This window comes from Harmonia axyridis, chromosome 4 (assembly GCF_914767665.1).
Source record: "Harmonia axyridis chromosome 4, icHarAxyr1.1, whole genome shotgun sequence".
NCBI classification, from domain to species: domain Eukaryota; kingdom Metazoa; phylum Arthropoda; class Insecta; order Coleoptera; family Coccinellidae; genus Harmonia; species Harmonia axyridis.
Window position 1 is genome coordinate 47,216,553 of NC_059504.1, and position 16,895 is coordinate 47,233,447.

At 32.8% G+C, this 16,895-nt stretch overlaps 1 protein-coding gene across 3 annotated transcripts; it reads right to left on the minus strand.

Annotated features, from left to right (window-relative positions):
- Positions 1–298: 298 nt before the first annotated feature.
- On the minus strand, positions 299–12,600 carry LOC123679198. 3 transcript variants are annotated; one of them, XM_045616637.1, is made up of 5 exons: positions 12,443–12,599; positions 10,274–10,432; positions 9,146–9,373; positions 2,198–2,693; positions 299–861 (listed from the first exon to the last, which is right to left on the minus strand). In XM_045616637.1, the coding sequence occupies exons 2-5, from the start codon at positions 10,370–10,372 to the stop codon at positions 767–769; spliced, it is 918 nt and encodes a 305-aa protein (XP_045472593.1). In that variant the 5' UTR covers positions 10,373–10,432; positions 12,443–12,599; the 3' UTR covers positions 299–766. The 3 variants fall into 3 exon arrangements, with proteins under 3 accessions (XP_045472593.1, XP_045472592.1, XP_045472591.1); XM_045616636.1 differs by having other exon boundaries at positions 9,146–9,439; XM_045616635.1 differs by having other exon boundaries at positions 9,146–10,432; positions 12,443–12,600.
- Between the last annotated feature and the right edge of the window lie 4,295 nt (positions 12,601–16,895).

Sequence of the window (16,895 nt, forward strand, 5' to 3'; positions counted from 1 at the left end):
AAATAAATCATAATAATAACTACTATCATCATCGATTTAAATATCACATTCTGTCAGAAATTTTATTGTAATAATTCAAATACTTAAATATAAAGCTTATCGTTAAAATTTAAAAAAAAGGGAACATACAAACATAAAAACTTTAAAAGATAAATAAGCATTAGGGACATACTCAAAAATTTCTGTTTATGAGAAAAAGATCAGAAACAAATTATGAATATTAAGTATAAAGTGTTTTAAATAAATTACACAAATGACAAATATTGTTAATTGAATGAAATACATTACATATTTCATGATCGAACAGATATTAATTATGATCCACAAGACAAGAAGTAAAAAGAGTTTAGTGAATTCAATATTTTCTTGGTATAGCATCAAGATGCTATAATTAATTAAAAACCTTTGAGATATGTGGACCCCCATGCTGTTATTATTATATATTAATATTATTCATCCATAAAATTTTCAAAATATGGGAATCCGAATAGAAATTTCGATAGAAAATCACGAAGCAGTTGCAAAGTTAAGAAATATTGAGTAAGACGTATTATGTTGTATTCATACTCCGTCCTAATATTCTAGATATCATAATAGATTGCACAGAATAGATGCACAATATATTCAAATATATATAGCTAGGAACAGAACCACAGTTCTTCAAACTGCTAAATATTAATAACATGAGTGATCCTATTCCAATTTTTCAGTCGTCATACAAATACAGGTGAATGATAACAGCGTCTTTTCTGGAATGGAAGAATTTTTAGGGCTTTGGCACTTCTGGTTGTTGTGGGGGTTTTGGTAATTCTGGTTCAGTATTTGTTTCACAGTAATAACAGCCAAACATCGGTGGTAGAACTGAAAATACAAGTCACATCATTATCAGAACAAGTTTACAGAAAAATCAAAAGGTTTTTGATAGATCATTTTTTTTCTTTGGAGGAAGGGCGATAGTAATCGAAAAATCAATTTATCAGGTGTTTTTTTTTCGAGGTATATAACTTTAAGTTGGCATTACTGTTCAAGATGGCGACCGATTTAACAGCTGTCAAGTGATTTATTCTCAGTTTTGTTTGGCAATTCATCATGAATAGACTCACGCCTGAACAACGCTTACAAATAGTGAAATTTTATTTCGAAAATAATGATTCCGTGCGGAATACGTATCGCGCACTACTACACTATTTTATTTTGTTTAACGATGAAGCGCACTTCTGGTTGAATGGCTACGTCAACAAACAGAACTGCCGCATTTGGAGTGAAGCTAATGCTCAAGTGTATGTCGAAACACCGTTACATCCAAAAAACTGACTGTTTGGTGCGCTTTATGGGCTGGTGGAATCATTGGTCCGTACTTCTTCAAAAACGATGATGGCCAGAACGTTACAATCAATGGTGATCGGTATAGAGCCATGATTACTAACTTTTTCATTCCTGAATTGAACAACCATGATGTCCAGAAGCTGTGGTTCCAACAAGACGGCGCAACATGTCACACAGCTCGTGCCACAATCGATTTATTGAAAGACACGTTTGGTAACCGCCTAATTTCACGTTTTGGACCTGTGAATTGGTCTCAAAGATCTTGTGATTTAACACCACTAGAGTACTTTCTGTGGGGCTATGTAAAGTCATTGGTCTATGCGGACAAGCCACAAACCCTTGACCATTTGGAAGACAACATTCGCCGTGTTATTGCCGATATACGGCCACAAATGTTAGAAAAAGTAATCGAAAATTGGACTTCCAGATTGGACTAAATCCGAGCCAGCCGTGGCGGTCATATGCCAGAAATCATATTAAAAATATAATGCCACAAGATTATCTTGCGGATAAATGAAATTCATGTCAATCGAATAATCCATCGTTGTTTTATTGCAATTTAAAGTTCTATAGCTCTAAAAGCAACACCCTTTACTACTTTACTGCCTAATAAAACAAAAAACTATTCTTTCGACCTCAGGAATCTTTGGTTGAAATATATGTCCAAGTCAAAGATTAGCCCTGTTTTTTAAATGAGATCAATGTAACACCTAATAGAAAGCTCCTGAAACTGGTAAACTGACATTTTGCTGAGACGTCAAATATTTGAAATTTGATTTTTATTATATGTTGAATATTTGTTGTCATCTTTTAGTTAATTTTTGAACCAGTTATCAGGATCTTTTATAATAATGAGCAAGTAATTACTCACGAATTTCATTGTTCGGGTCATATGCGTAAAAGGCATTTCTGTATGAGAAAGCTCTAGCAGGATCTGGTCCTCTACCCCATCTATTTCTATCTCTCCACTGACCTAATACGTTGTCATCCAAGTTCAGGATGTTCCTATCTTGATATATTATCGTAGTACGTGCTTCTATTACATATGTGGCAGGATCGTCCTCAGGTGGAGGAGGTACTGCTGCAGCTGCAGCTGCTGGTTCAACAACAGCTTGTCCGCCGACCGGTCCATGAGCAGCTAATGCATTTTCAGCCTGTTGTTCTTCCTCTTCTTCGCTTAATCTTTGCCCGTCAAGTTGTGGAACTTCGTTCGGTTCTTCAACTGATGTCAGTTGGGTCTGAGTTGGGTCATCCTTTTTATTATCCTGTTCCCTGCTTGTATCGTAGCCAACTGCTCCCTCTTGTTCGTCTTCTTCTGCTGGCACGGGAGTAGTACTACAACTTGGAGTTGGAGCAAGTGATCTCAACTGAAAAATGACCATGTGCATCAACTTGTTTATGGGTATTGATAAAAGTTTGATAGTATATGAATGAACTATACAGGGTTAGAACTATTTAGAGGGGCACTACTGGGATATCGAAAACCGTTAGAACTACAGGGTGGCTCAAATTACAAAAAAGTTGCGTTATTTAGAGATTAGTGTGTTGGTGTTAACAGATCCAAAATATCTCCAATGGTTCTCGAGATCTCTCGAAAAAACTAAAAATCGATATTTTCCATTTTTCTGAATAACTCATTCGTTTTTAGAGACCAAAAATCACCAAAATCGGTTTGTAGTTATTATCGAATATAGAGATTCTAAGGTGTCGTCAGATTTTTTTCGTTTCCCATTGTTTCAGAGACGCGATAGTCAATATTTTTTCTTATGAACGCCATATTGGTTCTCTTTATGAGGTGATAAAGAAAAAAAATTACGAATTCAACAACGTATCACACTCTACAAAAATATCGAGTCTAGCTACGTAAATTTGAAATTCCTTTAAATTAAGTATTAGGCACGCGCAAGAATTGTCAAATAACTAGTTACTTTGTTCAATTGTTATATGAAACCATCACTTAATTTTTGTCGAAACCTTAATCCTTTTTGATAAGTACCTTCCTATTAATTACATAATCATGCTGAAACCAACACTCTACATAGCGTAAATCTCGCAATGTCTCTAGAAATTGTTCTACATAATTTAAAAAACTCAGATGATGGTTTCACATAACAACTGTTAATTATTTAACAATTCTGGCTTCAGCCTACTACTTGAAAAAAAATAATAAAAAGTTCAAATTTGCGTAGCTAGACTCGATATATTTGTAGAGTGTAAGTAGTAGGCTGGAGCCAGAATTGTCAAATAACTTTATTGACAGTTGTTATTGACCATCACTTGAGATTTTTTCAAATTACATAGAACAATTTCTACAGACATTGCCAGTTGTACGCTATGTAGAGTGTTTGCATCAGTTTAATACATCGTTGAAGTTGAAGTTTATAACCCCATAACAAGAATGGCGTCTAGAAGAAAAAAAAATCACTATCGCGTCTCTGAAACAATGGAGAACAGAAAAAATCTGAAAACACCATCTCCAAAAACTAATGAGTTATAAGAAAAAAAGAAAATCTCGATTTTCAGTTTTTTCGAAATATTTCGGGAACCATTCGAGATATTTTGGATCTATTTACACCAACCCACTCATCCCTTATTAACGCAACTTTTTTGTAATTTAAGCCACCCTGTATTTCTAACTGTTTTCGATATCCCTGTAGTGTTCTAACCCTGTATAGTTCCCTGCAGGTGTCAACTAGATAATTGAGTTAATATAAAGGTAAATATTACTGATGAAAGATGAAATATGGTATGATTTATACCGGTTATTAGAAAAGTAGAATTTAGTTAAACTTGTATCGATATCACCTTCAATTTTCGATAATTGAAATTTTCGGTTTTATCAAACCATCATAATATCTACTTATACATTGCCATTGATATAAAACAAAAACATTATTGAATTAGAATTTTCCTCAAAATTTGATGGTTATGTTTTGAAAAAATCAAGTTTTATTTTCTCTAATGGGAAAGCCATTATTTCGAAATTGTAATGTAATACCTTTAACTCAACAACTTGTGAAAAAAGAGATAATGTTTTTGTTTTATGACGATAGCATCAAGATTATGGAAATTATGATGGTTTGATTAAAATATAAAATTCCACTTTCCGTTAATTTCTCGAAAATTGAATTTCAAACGGACTTATTCAATGTTACCAGAGGCAGTTTAAAATCGATTAGAAATTGGAATATTTAAAAGATCCAAATTGAAACTAGATCGTAACCTGTCACAAATTTGTTGGAAATTAAAAAAAAAACCTTCGATCTTCCTAGCTCAAAAACAATTTTCAGCAAAATTTAGTGTTGATATCATTTTAACATTGGAATGGATCTGTCATACGTAAAAGCTCAATTTTTTATTTTAATTTTGATTTAAATTTCTATTTCAATCTGAATATTTTCAATGTATGTATCCGTAATAATAATAATGTATATTTATACTTCAAACCACATATTCACAATCAAATACATTTGGCATAGGATCTTTCGTCAGAAAATTAAAAGTTAATAGAATGAGGTGATGTTTAGCTGGATGAATTCATTAGACGGAGGAACTTCGCGAATCTAGATTATCTTTTTTTTCAATAAGAAATTGCAAATTGAAAATTCTAACGCTAACAAATAACATTTAAATGAGTCCAAATTTATACTGACAATTTCCTTCGAATATTGTTTGGAGTTTAGTTCTCCTGTCAGTGTTCGGAATCCAAAAAAAAAAAAATTGTCATTCAAATTAGCACGTTGTCGTGGAAGAAATTGGCTCATTTTGATGAATAAGATTATTTAAGGAACGATTTTACTATTAATTGAGAGACAGAAGGAACGAGATTAATGCCAGTATGTTCGAACTTGAAGTTCAACTAATAAACACGGCTTTTTACAAAATCTGGGGAATGATACAGGATTCAAATTTACCGGTATTAACCTCGTTTCTTCTGTCTATCAATTGATACTGAAATAGTTGCTCGAATACTCTTATTTATCAAAATAAGCCAATTCCTTCAACGACACCGTACTAATTTGAATGACAATTTATTTGTTTCGATTCCGAACACTGACAGGAGAACCAAAAATGGCGGTGTGTGACGTTACACTAATAGAGCGTATTATCAAGTCAAAAAATCATGTACCTGTAACCGAAATACTGAAAACTAACCTTCTTGGAATCTGTTGAAATTTACAAACATAGCAATAAAGCGACCTTAAACCTTTTGGACGAATCAACTGACCTGCGGAATTCCATACTTTTGGAAATTTTTAAAATCAACAAACTGTCAGTGGTATAAAATTATTGAACTCAAACTGTATCCCAAGTTGAAACTGTAGTAACAATATTGAAACTCGAATCACGCAGCAATTCCATTATTCCATTAAATACTTTTATCAAAATAAAATGCTACATAGTAAGTAGGTACTGTGTAAATCTGATAAACGTTGGATTTAAATGTTAGGTATGCATTTTCATGAAAAGTTTAATTTTTTGAAATATATACTTGTTAGGTTTTTTCAATTATTCTCTCTTCTTCAAGAAAGAAAAATGCGTACTTACGGGCTTAGAATCGTCCCCCATTTTTGAAATTGCACTTACACTTGAATATACTTTGAATATACAATAAGTTCTGTACCTACAATGTACCTACCTTCAACGAGAATTGAAGGTCTGAATGCTATTGGTCCCTGACTTGAACTAGAGTGGGGAGGTGATATTTCTTCGAAAATATATTTTATTTTTGAAACCCTTAATGCTAATTTGACTCCTCCGAATATCTTAATGGACATGACTCCCAAAAGATAAGTTCTTCAATACATTCAATTCAAAACAAATTCATTGTCATATTACTCTTGTTTTGCAAAAATTCTTTGTATAGTTAATGTTAAGTGTAGATTTCGAAGATATACTATCGTTTAGATAATTAAGAATAATAATGAATGTCGTCTAAACTAATGGAGGTTGTTTGATTGTTTTAAAATGAACTGGTGTTTTGAAACTTTCCATAGTATCTTCTTTTGAATTCTACCTGTCAAAATATTCTATACTTCTAGGTTATAATTCGACTAGTTAATCCCATAAGGTACGTTTTGTTGTATTTATTGCAACTATATCATCAACATAAAACAATAAAAACTTAGAAATTATTGAATTTGAAAGATTAATCATGTTTAAATTATTTTCCCTGAAAAATTCTAGAAAAACATTAACGTCATAATTTTTTGGCGTTCATTCGTTTATACACCTATTGTACCCTTGGAGACCACACTGTATATTTTATATGTAAATTCAATTATTGACAGATTGATAAATATGAGTGGTTCGTGAGTGAAGTTTGTATTATATAGTATATCAGCTGTGATTTATGATATCATTTACCCATTAATGAGCTTAATAACAACATTCGATAACTGAGTTAACAAGGTTTCTCAGTTCGAGTGTTATCGAGTTTACGGTCGGACGGTATTTCGAGACGGAATTATATATTTTAAACTGGGTGTTACCATTCAAGTGCGACAGTTTTAAGGGTGCGAATCCTTGTCTGAAAATAAAGGGGGTCTCCATGTAAAAAAGAATAGCTCTCAAAAATAAAAACGAAATTTTTTTCTGGAAATTGATGAAGGAATGAGATTTTGTGGGCATATTCTAACGAAGAATATATATTTTTTGTGTGGCCTTTTAAGATGGATCGGCGATGGCAGACTTAGAATTTTGAATTTCGATGATCAGGGTAATGAACATATTCATATACGACTGCGTTATGTGATGTAACTCATTACACATATCAAATTTTCGGACAAGAATTCAGACACTAAAAGAACTTATACTCATCCAACAACCGGCACTGTTCCTTCTATATGAGATGGAAGTTTTTTGCATCATTCATTTTGACCAAAACCATCAAATGCTAGCAGAAAATTTCACTCAAAAGTAGAGATTCACGGCTTGACTTGATATTCAAGCTACTTGACTTGGCTTGCATTGAAATCAAGTCAAGTTCAAGTGAAATAGTAATTTTTCATTGTCAATGTCAAGTCAAGTATTTATTTATAAAGTATTTGGAAAATCAAATACATTCTATCAAGCTACTTGATTTTTAGCAGATTTATTGTTTAGTGTGTACCTACATCAATTAAAAAGTGATTGAATTATCATGTGGTGGATATCAACTAGGACATTTTCACTTTTCAGTATAGTTTCATAAGTTTAGTGTTCATTATAAGTAGTCGTATATAAGAGATTGACATAATTCTGCAGTCGTTGCCTGGCCCTTCATATATTGGTAAAACACTTCCAAAAAATGTAATTTTATGTAAATTCAAAAAAAAATAAAAATAATAACTCTTTCTCATTTTTGGAAGCTTGTAACTTTTCAATATTCGACAAAGATTCATCATCTAAAAACTTCCGCACTAATTTCGAAACACCCTGTATATATGCTCTCTGTTCAAGGAAGATTCTACGAGAATTCAATGACATACAATGAATGTCAAGTTGAAATGATGTATTGCTAACACTTAAATATAATATTTTAATCACAAACTCCTATCATTAATAGTTTCTGTAAATTTCATTATTGAAATTTTTTCGGATTTAGAATCTGAAACCTACAGTGAAATATTCATCGATAAATATAAGTATATATACAGGGTGATTCAACGCAATAGCTCATTAGACGTTTATGGAAAACTTATCATAATTTTGTTCTGAAATTTTGCATACTGGGGTTGATCTTTTTCGCTAAAATATTTTCAGACATGTAAAACTTCCGGTTTCATCGGAAACAGACTACTACTTTCTTATTTCAAAAGACATATTATTGCATTATCAGATAGCTTATTTGATGACAATTTCAGCAATATGCCATTTATAGATATAAACTCAACAGTTCATGAGTTAATGAGATTTTTATGGAAAAAATGTTTGCGATGAGGAATCACATTTCTTTGTATATTTTTGCAGAGAAAATTTTCTTCGGAAAAACCGTTTTCATTATCGATTCTGCCAATACGTGGTGTTATAACACCACGGTTTTTACTTAGAATTTATTGAGAGAATAAAAAATATTGTAAATTTAAAATCTTAAATTTTGATGAAATTGAGTTGTTGTCATGTTGTCATAAATACACTGTATATTTTTGGTCCAAATCTCAAACAGTTTTATGATACTATGTATAGGCAGAATCGAAACTGAAGAACGTTTTTTCAAGAAAACTTCTTCTGCAGAAATATCAAAAAAAAAAATGAATCCCCGTCACAATCTCTTTTTTCATAAAAATCTCATTAACTCATGGAGTGTTGAGTTTTTCTTTTTACCCGAAAAAAAATTGCCGTAATTGTCATCAAATAAGCATTCTAATTAAGCAATAATGTACTGGGAGTGCCATTTTAAAGAAGAATGTACCTAGTTGTCTGTTTCCGGTATATGCGGAAGAGATCTAAAAATATTTTAGGGAGAGAGATGATTATCTCAAACGCAATATGCAAATTGTCATAACAAAATTGTTTTCCATAAACCTCTAATAGGCAAGCGAGGTGAGTCACCCCTTATATGATTTTAACCTTTTTCATAATATTTGAAATACCTACTCGGTTTCATCGGAAGTAATAATAAACCATAACGCAGATCAGATCGGATGGATTAGGACTGTGGTTGATTTTCTCAGCATTTAGAACTTCGATCATTTTGATTATTTGTTATAATACTGTGCTCAATCAGTCCTTAGTTTTCATTGTTTTTTATCGAGTTTATTGGTACTTTACTTCATTCTAAAATGCAATATTCAAAATGTATCCTAATTCTTTTAAATTAAATCATTCGATACATTACCGTGGGTTCATCAAGACTGCTCACAAATTTGTAGAATGCATCTCCGACTTCTTGAGTAGTCCTTTCCTTCGTTGAACATCGGGTCTTCAGTGTGAACGGTGGTGCATGAACGGAAAGTTTAGAAGATGAGGCTCTATCCAGCATACTTCTTCGTGCTGCATGGATTTCGGGAGCTGCTTCGATCCCAGGCGCTCTAACTTCTCTTCTAGTATCCACATATTGGGGAATCTGATCCAAAAAAGCTCTTCTTGAAGCATATAAAACTTTGTGCATAGCAATTTCTTCGTCGAACTTCTTAGAACCGAAAAACATAAAAGGGCAAATTGTGTCCATTGAATATCCTCTCATTATTGAATTTATGTTAATATTCGTATTGGAAACAGCATCTAAGATTGATGACGGACGCTCAAAGGAAGAGTTTCCTGCAGAGGGCAATGCTGTTACAGCATTGTTGCCCTTTTTCGTTAAAGGAGAAATATTTTGTCGTTTCGGAAAAGCATTCAGTAAGTAAGATGTTGCTTTCATGGTTGACGGTTCAGAAGATTGTAGCTGTTGAGTATTATAGCATTTAGGTTGACTATCCGATTTTGAGTATTGTTGCTGTTGATTGGATTGCCTCCAAGATAAATTATCTCTATAAGTACTATCACCATTAGAGCGAAAACTAGTGGTACGCGTTTTTTTAATTTTATTTTGAACGTATTTGGACCGCAATGTTTTCGAATTGCAAGTTTTCAAAGGTGAGCTCAAAGGTGAGAATTTTTTATATTTCGATTCGCAATTTGCACTTATCGGTAATTTCGAGTTGGAATAGAGTATGGCACCCTCCGATTTTTGGTGAATTTTGGGGTGGTTGCCATTGTCAGATTTTGTGTGCAGAGGAGTATCGTGTAAAAGAGTATACCCCATCAATATGTTAAACGCTTTTGATACGATTTTAGCATTCTCAGAATTTTGTCCTGGTTCAAGTACATGTTTGAATTTGTCAAATTTTTCTGATTTGGATTCGGGCACATTGCTAGTTTCGTTCATTTTAGGTTTTTTTACAGCCTCAAATGATGCTACATGATGTTTCCGTTTATATCGGTTATGCACCATAAATTCTACATTGAGATTCTTCATTACTACCTTGTGTAAATCGTTTCGCATGAAGTTGATGTCTGGACGGGCTTGTCTGTACGATCTTTCGGACCAATCCGACAACAGGAGAGCCATAGGTAACGGCATCTTGATCTGGGTCAATATTATGATGATTTATAGCAGCTCATAGATCAAGATGATTCCTTTCTAGAAATATAAAAAAATTGCTCAATGATCAGGGAGAATTTGCATATCCCAGAAGATGAGATTTTATAAACCCCCTTGAATAATCTGTAGGAGGGTCACCCTGTATAAAAACCGATTCTTCAAATCAAATGTCATTTAACTAGTAGATGAAATTTAATTCGAAGAATCGGTTTCTCTACAGGGTGACCATTCTAAAAAATCCACTGAAACTTGTTGGGAGGAGCTTGGATTAAAAAATGGCAATAGTCAATATACACTACATAAACATAGGCACTCAATGGAAGACATCGGAGTGTCCCTAATTCGAAGCTCACTGAAAACATCACAAGAACTATAGTTCTTGAGATTTGCAGATTTTTTCTTTAAGTTTTATAAGACTTTGAGGACCCCTGATCTCTTCTTTCGAAATAATAAGATATCAGATAGCAGTTCACAAATAACTTGCTTCGTTCTCTAGTTACAGCACTTTTCTGAAAAATTACTGTTTCAACGCTTAATCTCGTTTTTGGTTTTGATTTGTGTGGTTTCTATGATACTAATAACAAATCATAGAAATTAATTATCGTTTAAGAGATATAAAGGAGAGTTGGTGTTTTTAAATGGACTACCCTACATTTTCAATGCAATTTTTCAGCCGCAGATATGCCGAAAAGTTACCTGTTAATGGTTTTTCAGGAATGTATTCCTTTTAAAAGATACATATAGAATTTTTCGATTTCATTTTTGAAATGGAACACCTTATGTATAAATATTCTTCATTTATTTCATTTTGTGTCTATTGCATTATCTCTGTAATTAATATCTTTGATCTGCTATGAATATCATGAAAATCATAAAAAACACAAAAAAACGTTTTAGAATTTTTCGTATATCTCGAAGAGGAACCAAGATTTAGGACGGGTTTCATCAAACTTTTTTTGACCGATCAATTCATTGATTATGATTTAAAGTCTATGAAAATGTCAAAAATCAACTGGAATTGAAGACATTTTGAAGATTTGATTGAGCAAATTATCACGATTAAAGTTTGAATGAACCCACCAAAAGCAAATTGGAAATGGTCATTTTTAAGAAACGCCTTGTAACTTGAGAACGAATCATTGATCTGCTGTCGAAAATCTTATTATTTCGAAAAAAGATATCCTTGAAGATTTGTTCTATAAGAGTTAAAGTTTTTGAGATGCTCTCAGTGACCATCGAATTTGGGCCAACCTGTACATAAGTGGAAATAGGTTGTTTGATATTGATTTAAGATTTTTTCGAATCAATTTCAGAAATTTTGTTATGTGATTTAATTCCCAAGTGATTTACTATTTTGCTAACGGTCCTAAAGTAGCTACTCATCATATTTATGCAATATAATATCTTTGTCGTTAATTTGATCGAACATAGAATGAAAATGTGATTCATGATGTAGTATTGCTAAGTTAAGTAAAATATTTAGAGATAGGTATTCATTCACAAAACCTCAAATTGCATTACAAGTGATTCATAAAGACAAGACAATACAAAAGAATAAGTTTGATAGAACAATATCTACATGACAAAACATTTATTAAGTTGTTTATATTTTTTTCAGAACGATTGAGTTTTAAACATCAATCATTTTACATTTGTAAAGTATCGCCATAACTAAGCTTAACTCGTAAAGACATGAAGGTATCATTATCCGTTATTGTTCAAAAGTTATGAATTTTTCAGAATATGCGTCATTTTTCACTCAAAATTTGTCTCACAATAAATATAGAAATAATATAAACAATATTGATGACGTGCTCAAATGAAGCACAAGTTATCGTAATATTTTTTTAATGAGCTATTTTCCATGAAATAAAGAAGTGTGCCCTGTTTTTGATTAACACATTCAAGAGGTTTATTTTCTGGGGCCATCGTTAAAGATGGCTGAAATTAATCAGTGATTATCGAATAAAAAAAACATTTCTCAAAACACAAAAAAAAAATACCGTTATTGAAATTTCATATGTTTATCCATTAAAAAATATATCTTACCTTGATTAGCCGAATGTTGATCTTAGTAACAAAATTTTTGATGTTTTATCTCACAGACATCATCACTGAATCTGAAAACATTAATTCAAACTCATAATCTGTTTTGAAAAAACTTGAAATCATACTAGTGACATCTATACGTACCTATTAACATCATTTATTACCTGAATCTTTTACACTGGGAAGAACTCTACATATTTCAATAGTTCGATAAAAAGTCGCTTACTCGAGAAGGAAACTGCACATTTGTACGGTTTTCTGCTTTCTGTTTTAAGTATAGATGGCGCTGCTGACGACAATGATACTAGATGGCGCCAGCGAACGACTCACAAAATTGGGTCAATATAGTAGCTTCTGAGTCATCTTATGAGAGGGCGCTCTCTGAATTTCAAGCGTGCGGTAAATGAAAACAGAACTCATCCTATAGATGGCGTATGCATTTACATTCAATAGAAATCTTCAACTTACGTGTTGGAACTACAAAAGCAGACAGATGTCATCAGCAAGTGAAAAATACTTTTATTTTACTGGATATTCAAGCAAATAACCAAAGTGTTGGAGTTTCTTCCAGAATAATTTTTTTTCTTTATTTGTGAAACTTCTTTGTGAAAATTTATGAAATTTTGTAGACACCCCTATAGAAATTATATTTAAAGAAGGCTTCTTCTCGATTTGCGACTATTAATTTCAGCTGCATCCAGAGGACTCTTCAACCCATTTTTTCAACCGAAAAATATGCAGGCCACATATTTTTTAACATTTTATTATTTCTATGTAGTTAGTTCAAACAATTGAAAAAACAAATTATAGGTACCTCTTAATTTTAACATATCTTACTTCATTTTTGAAATGAATAATTAAAAGCATTTTATTGCATGTAAATGTATTTGTACCTATGCCCTGTACATACCTATCTAGGTAAGTATAGTATATCCAAAGTCACTTGAAGGAAGCCAGAATATTTCGATTATACAAAGGTTGTACAAATTTCCAAAAATTCGTTTAAGGCCAGTGAATTTATTGCCTAACAATATTCAAATATACCCCGGTATTTAGCGGATCGCGGTATCCACTTCAAAAGGACATCTATGGATAAGGGTTTTTATGGACTAGTTGGATATACTATACCTATATTATTCCTAAGAACAGAATTTAAAATTATTTGACAATATAAAAATCTACATTTCATCGATGTTCGAACCTTCAGCTCTGAGAAAGGTTCTAATATAAAAAACTTATTTTCAAAGAGACTTCAACACCTTGGAAGTCAATTCGAAATCAACTTTGCGATAAAATGTCGATTCTTACTATAAATTAATAATTTCGAATTATATTGAATGCTGTGCGTTAATTTAAGGACCCTTGTTTATAGGAATTAAATTTCATGAAACCAAACGAATAATCAACTCTTCGAATTTAGCCGTTTTTTTAATACCTTGTATATTCACTTATTTATTGATTTTTAAAGAATAATTATGAATCCTCTTTGAGTGGTAGAATCTTAATTTCAAAATTTTTGTTTGATTCGAAATGAAGAAGTAAGATTATGATTTAATGTAATGAGAATACATAAATAATTACATTTTCAACCCTGCACTATATTATAGGTAATAAGTAAACAAACTGTTTCATATAATTTTCATTTTACAGTTCCCCCTATTTGGTTTTGAAAATATTATTATAACTAACTGGTGAGTAACTAGATTTGATCGCTGATATTTGCAATAAATATTGCGAATTTGGAGAAATAGGTACAGCACCAATTTTGCGTGAATAATACACATTTTTGATCCCTGCCAAATACACCTATCATCTCTATAGCATACCGTGCTGACATTACTGTAGAATATTTGGGTTCATATATACCAAGCGGTCCTGATCTTTCGAGAGATCCCGCTATCCTTCGAAAAAACATAGTCACTACACTGCTACAAGTAGAATTTGAATTCAATAATTGATCTATTTTTAAATTGAAAGATTTCTGAATTTTTTCAACCATTGGTGAACATTTAAGAGGGAATACCACAACGTGACTGTTTAGTTCAAAACGAAGTTATAGATGTTTCCTTTTACAACCACCGATTTTTATTGGATATCCCCATAATTTCTTTGAACAATAATCTATATTGTAAAATGATAATGTTTTCGATTTGTGAATGAAAATGAATGTTGGTAACTTTTCGTTACCTTTATTTTTGAAATAGTCGTGAAAAAATACCAACAAAAAATCATTATAAAAGAGGTAAAACTATAATTTTGTGAAAAAAAAATCGATCGTCGTACAGTGCTGCCCTACTTATACCTATGTTTCGTGAAGAGAAATATAATAAACAACCCAGTACAAAGTTTGGTCATCGCATGAGCACCATAGGGGAAATGAATGAATCTTATGTTTGACTGATACGCGAAAAGCCACATGGTTGTAATCCCTCTGCAATCGACTAATACACCAGTACAGTTGACAAAATTAATAAAGGATCTATAAACGAACACTACATCAAGAGTGCAAACAGTAACAGGATTAACAAATTGAAACGTCCAGAGGAGTCCGTCAAGGCGACTCCCTAAGCCCGATGATTTTCAACTAAGTAATGGATAGATTAATAAACAGCGTTAAAAACATGAAGGGCTATAATATGGGTAATAGAAATCTACTCATATCTGGATGTCTGAGAGACGTGACATGGAAAAGAAAATACTTTAGGACAGTTAAAATCTACAAAGCGATGATAAGACCGGTAATAATATACACAGTGGAAACGCGAGGTGACACAAGCAGGACGAAACAATTATTACGCACGACTGAAATGAATATTCCTCATTTCTCAGGACTATATGTAGTTGAAAAACAAGTAGGGAAAGCTGGGTCTAAACTTCAACAGAGACGCTGTGAAGAAAAGGTTACAACCTTTATGAAAGAGGAAGAACAAGAAGAAGAGGTTGCGTTTACATTAGCGCAATTTCCTCACGAAATCATTAATTGAGTTTCTCTCTTAAATTTACGTTTGACTTTCGCCAGGGTGTTTCGCTAATGTAAACCAAACTTACGATCTACACTGCGCAAAAGAATTAACGCACATTATGGAAATCTCAAATTTATTCTCCAACTGAAGGTGTTTTCAATGATAATTATTTTTATCAGAATTATGCATGCATATGTTATCCACTTTCAACGTTTTTCTTCAATACAGATGTTTTTTCCCAGCAGGAATAAAAAAAGATGAGATTATCAGATTTTGAATGTAAATTATTAAAAACTGTGGAAAGTAGTAAGTGTTTACAATTATTTTTTACCAAATCAATATGATTTTTCACCAAGTAAGGACTGAATCAATTAAATTTTGAATGTAATGGCTCCATTCTGAAATCAGTTGTTCTCGATCAATTCTAGTGATCAATAGTTTTTCTTTCGTTTGATTTTCTACACTCGATCGCTATGCAACGCAAAACACGCAACTTGACCCAAGACAGGGTAGACCACTGGTCCTGGTCTTCGGACATTCATACCTGTCTCCCTGAATCGCTGCAACATTCTGGACACACTTGTATGGGAAACTCTAAACCTTTCTGCAATTCTTGTGTATGTTCACCCTTCTCGCAAAACTACCGTTTGGGCACATTCCTCTTGGGTCAAGTTGCGTGTTTTGCGTTGCATAGCGATCGAGTGTAGAAAATCAAACGAAAGAAAAACTATTGATCACTAGAATTGATCGAGAACAACTGATTTCAGAATGGAGCCAATACATTCAAAATCTGATAATCTCATCTTTTGTTATTCCTGCTGGAAAAAATCATCTGTATTGAAGAAAAACGTTGAAAGTGGATACCATATGCATGCATAATTCTGATAAAAATAATTATCATTGAGAACACCTTCAGTTGTAGAATAAATTTGAGATTTCCATAATGTGCGTTAATTCTTTTGCGCAGTGTATTTCAAAATAATGGTATCACACACGACAGGATCAGGTAGCAACCAGTTTTCCCCAGTATGGCCGGCCCTGGATGAGCGAATATATCTGAACTTTAACGAATAGGGGTGGATGGAGAGAATGGGAACATCACGAGCGCACAGCCTCCTTGCGCCGCTCCCGAAGAGAGACGGCTCAACCGGGTTGCGTGTTTCGCCAAATTAATTCACTGGAGTGTTATTATTAGATTATTTATTTCATCATCGTTTCTCGTGCACCCTCGCCATCCCGGATCCATTCTTGTCGCGTAGCTAATCGCAATTTAACATGCCACATATATTTCGGCACCGAATCTAACCACCCTTAGAATGTTGTACGTTGGTGCGATGAATTTATTATAAGGTGTATTTACATATTTCGCGCTCTAGATGTTGATTTTGCCGATGCTTGCGAAATATTTCGCTATGATTTTCTTTGTTTGAGGTGCTTCAGGTTGGTCGTTTTATATCAACCGTTTGACATTCCAGGTGCTAGTAAAGGGG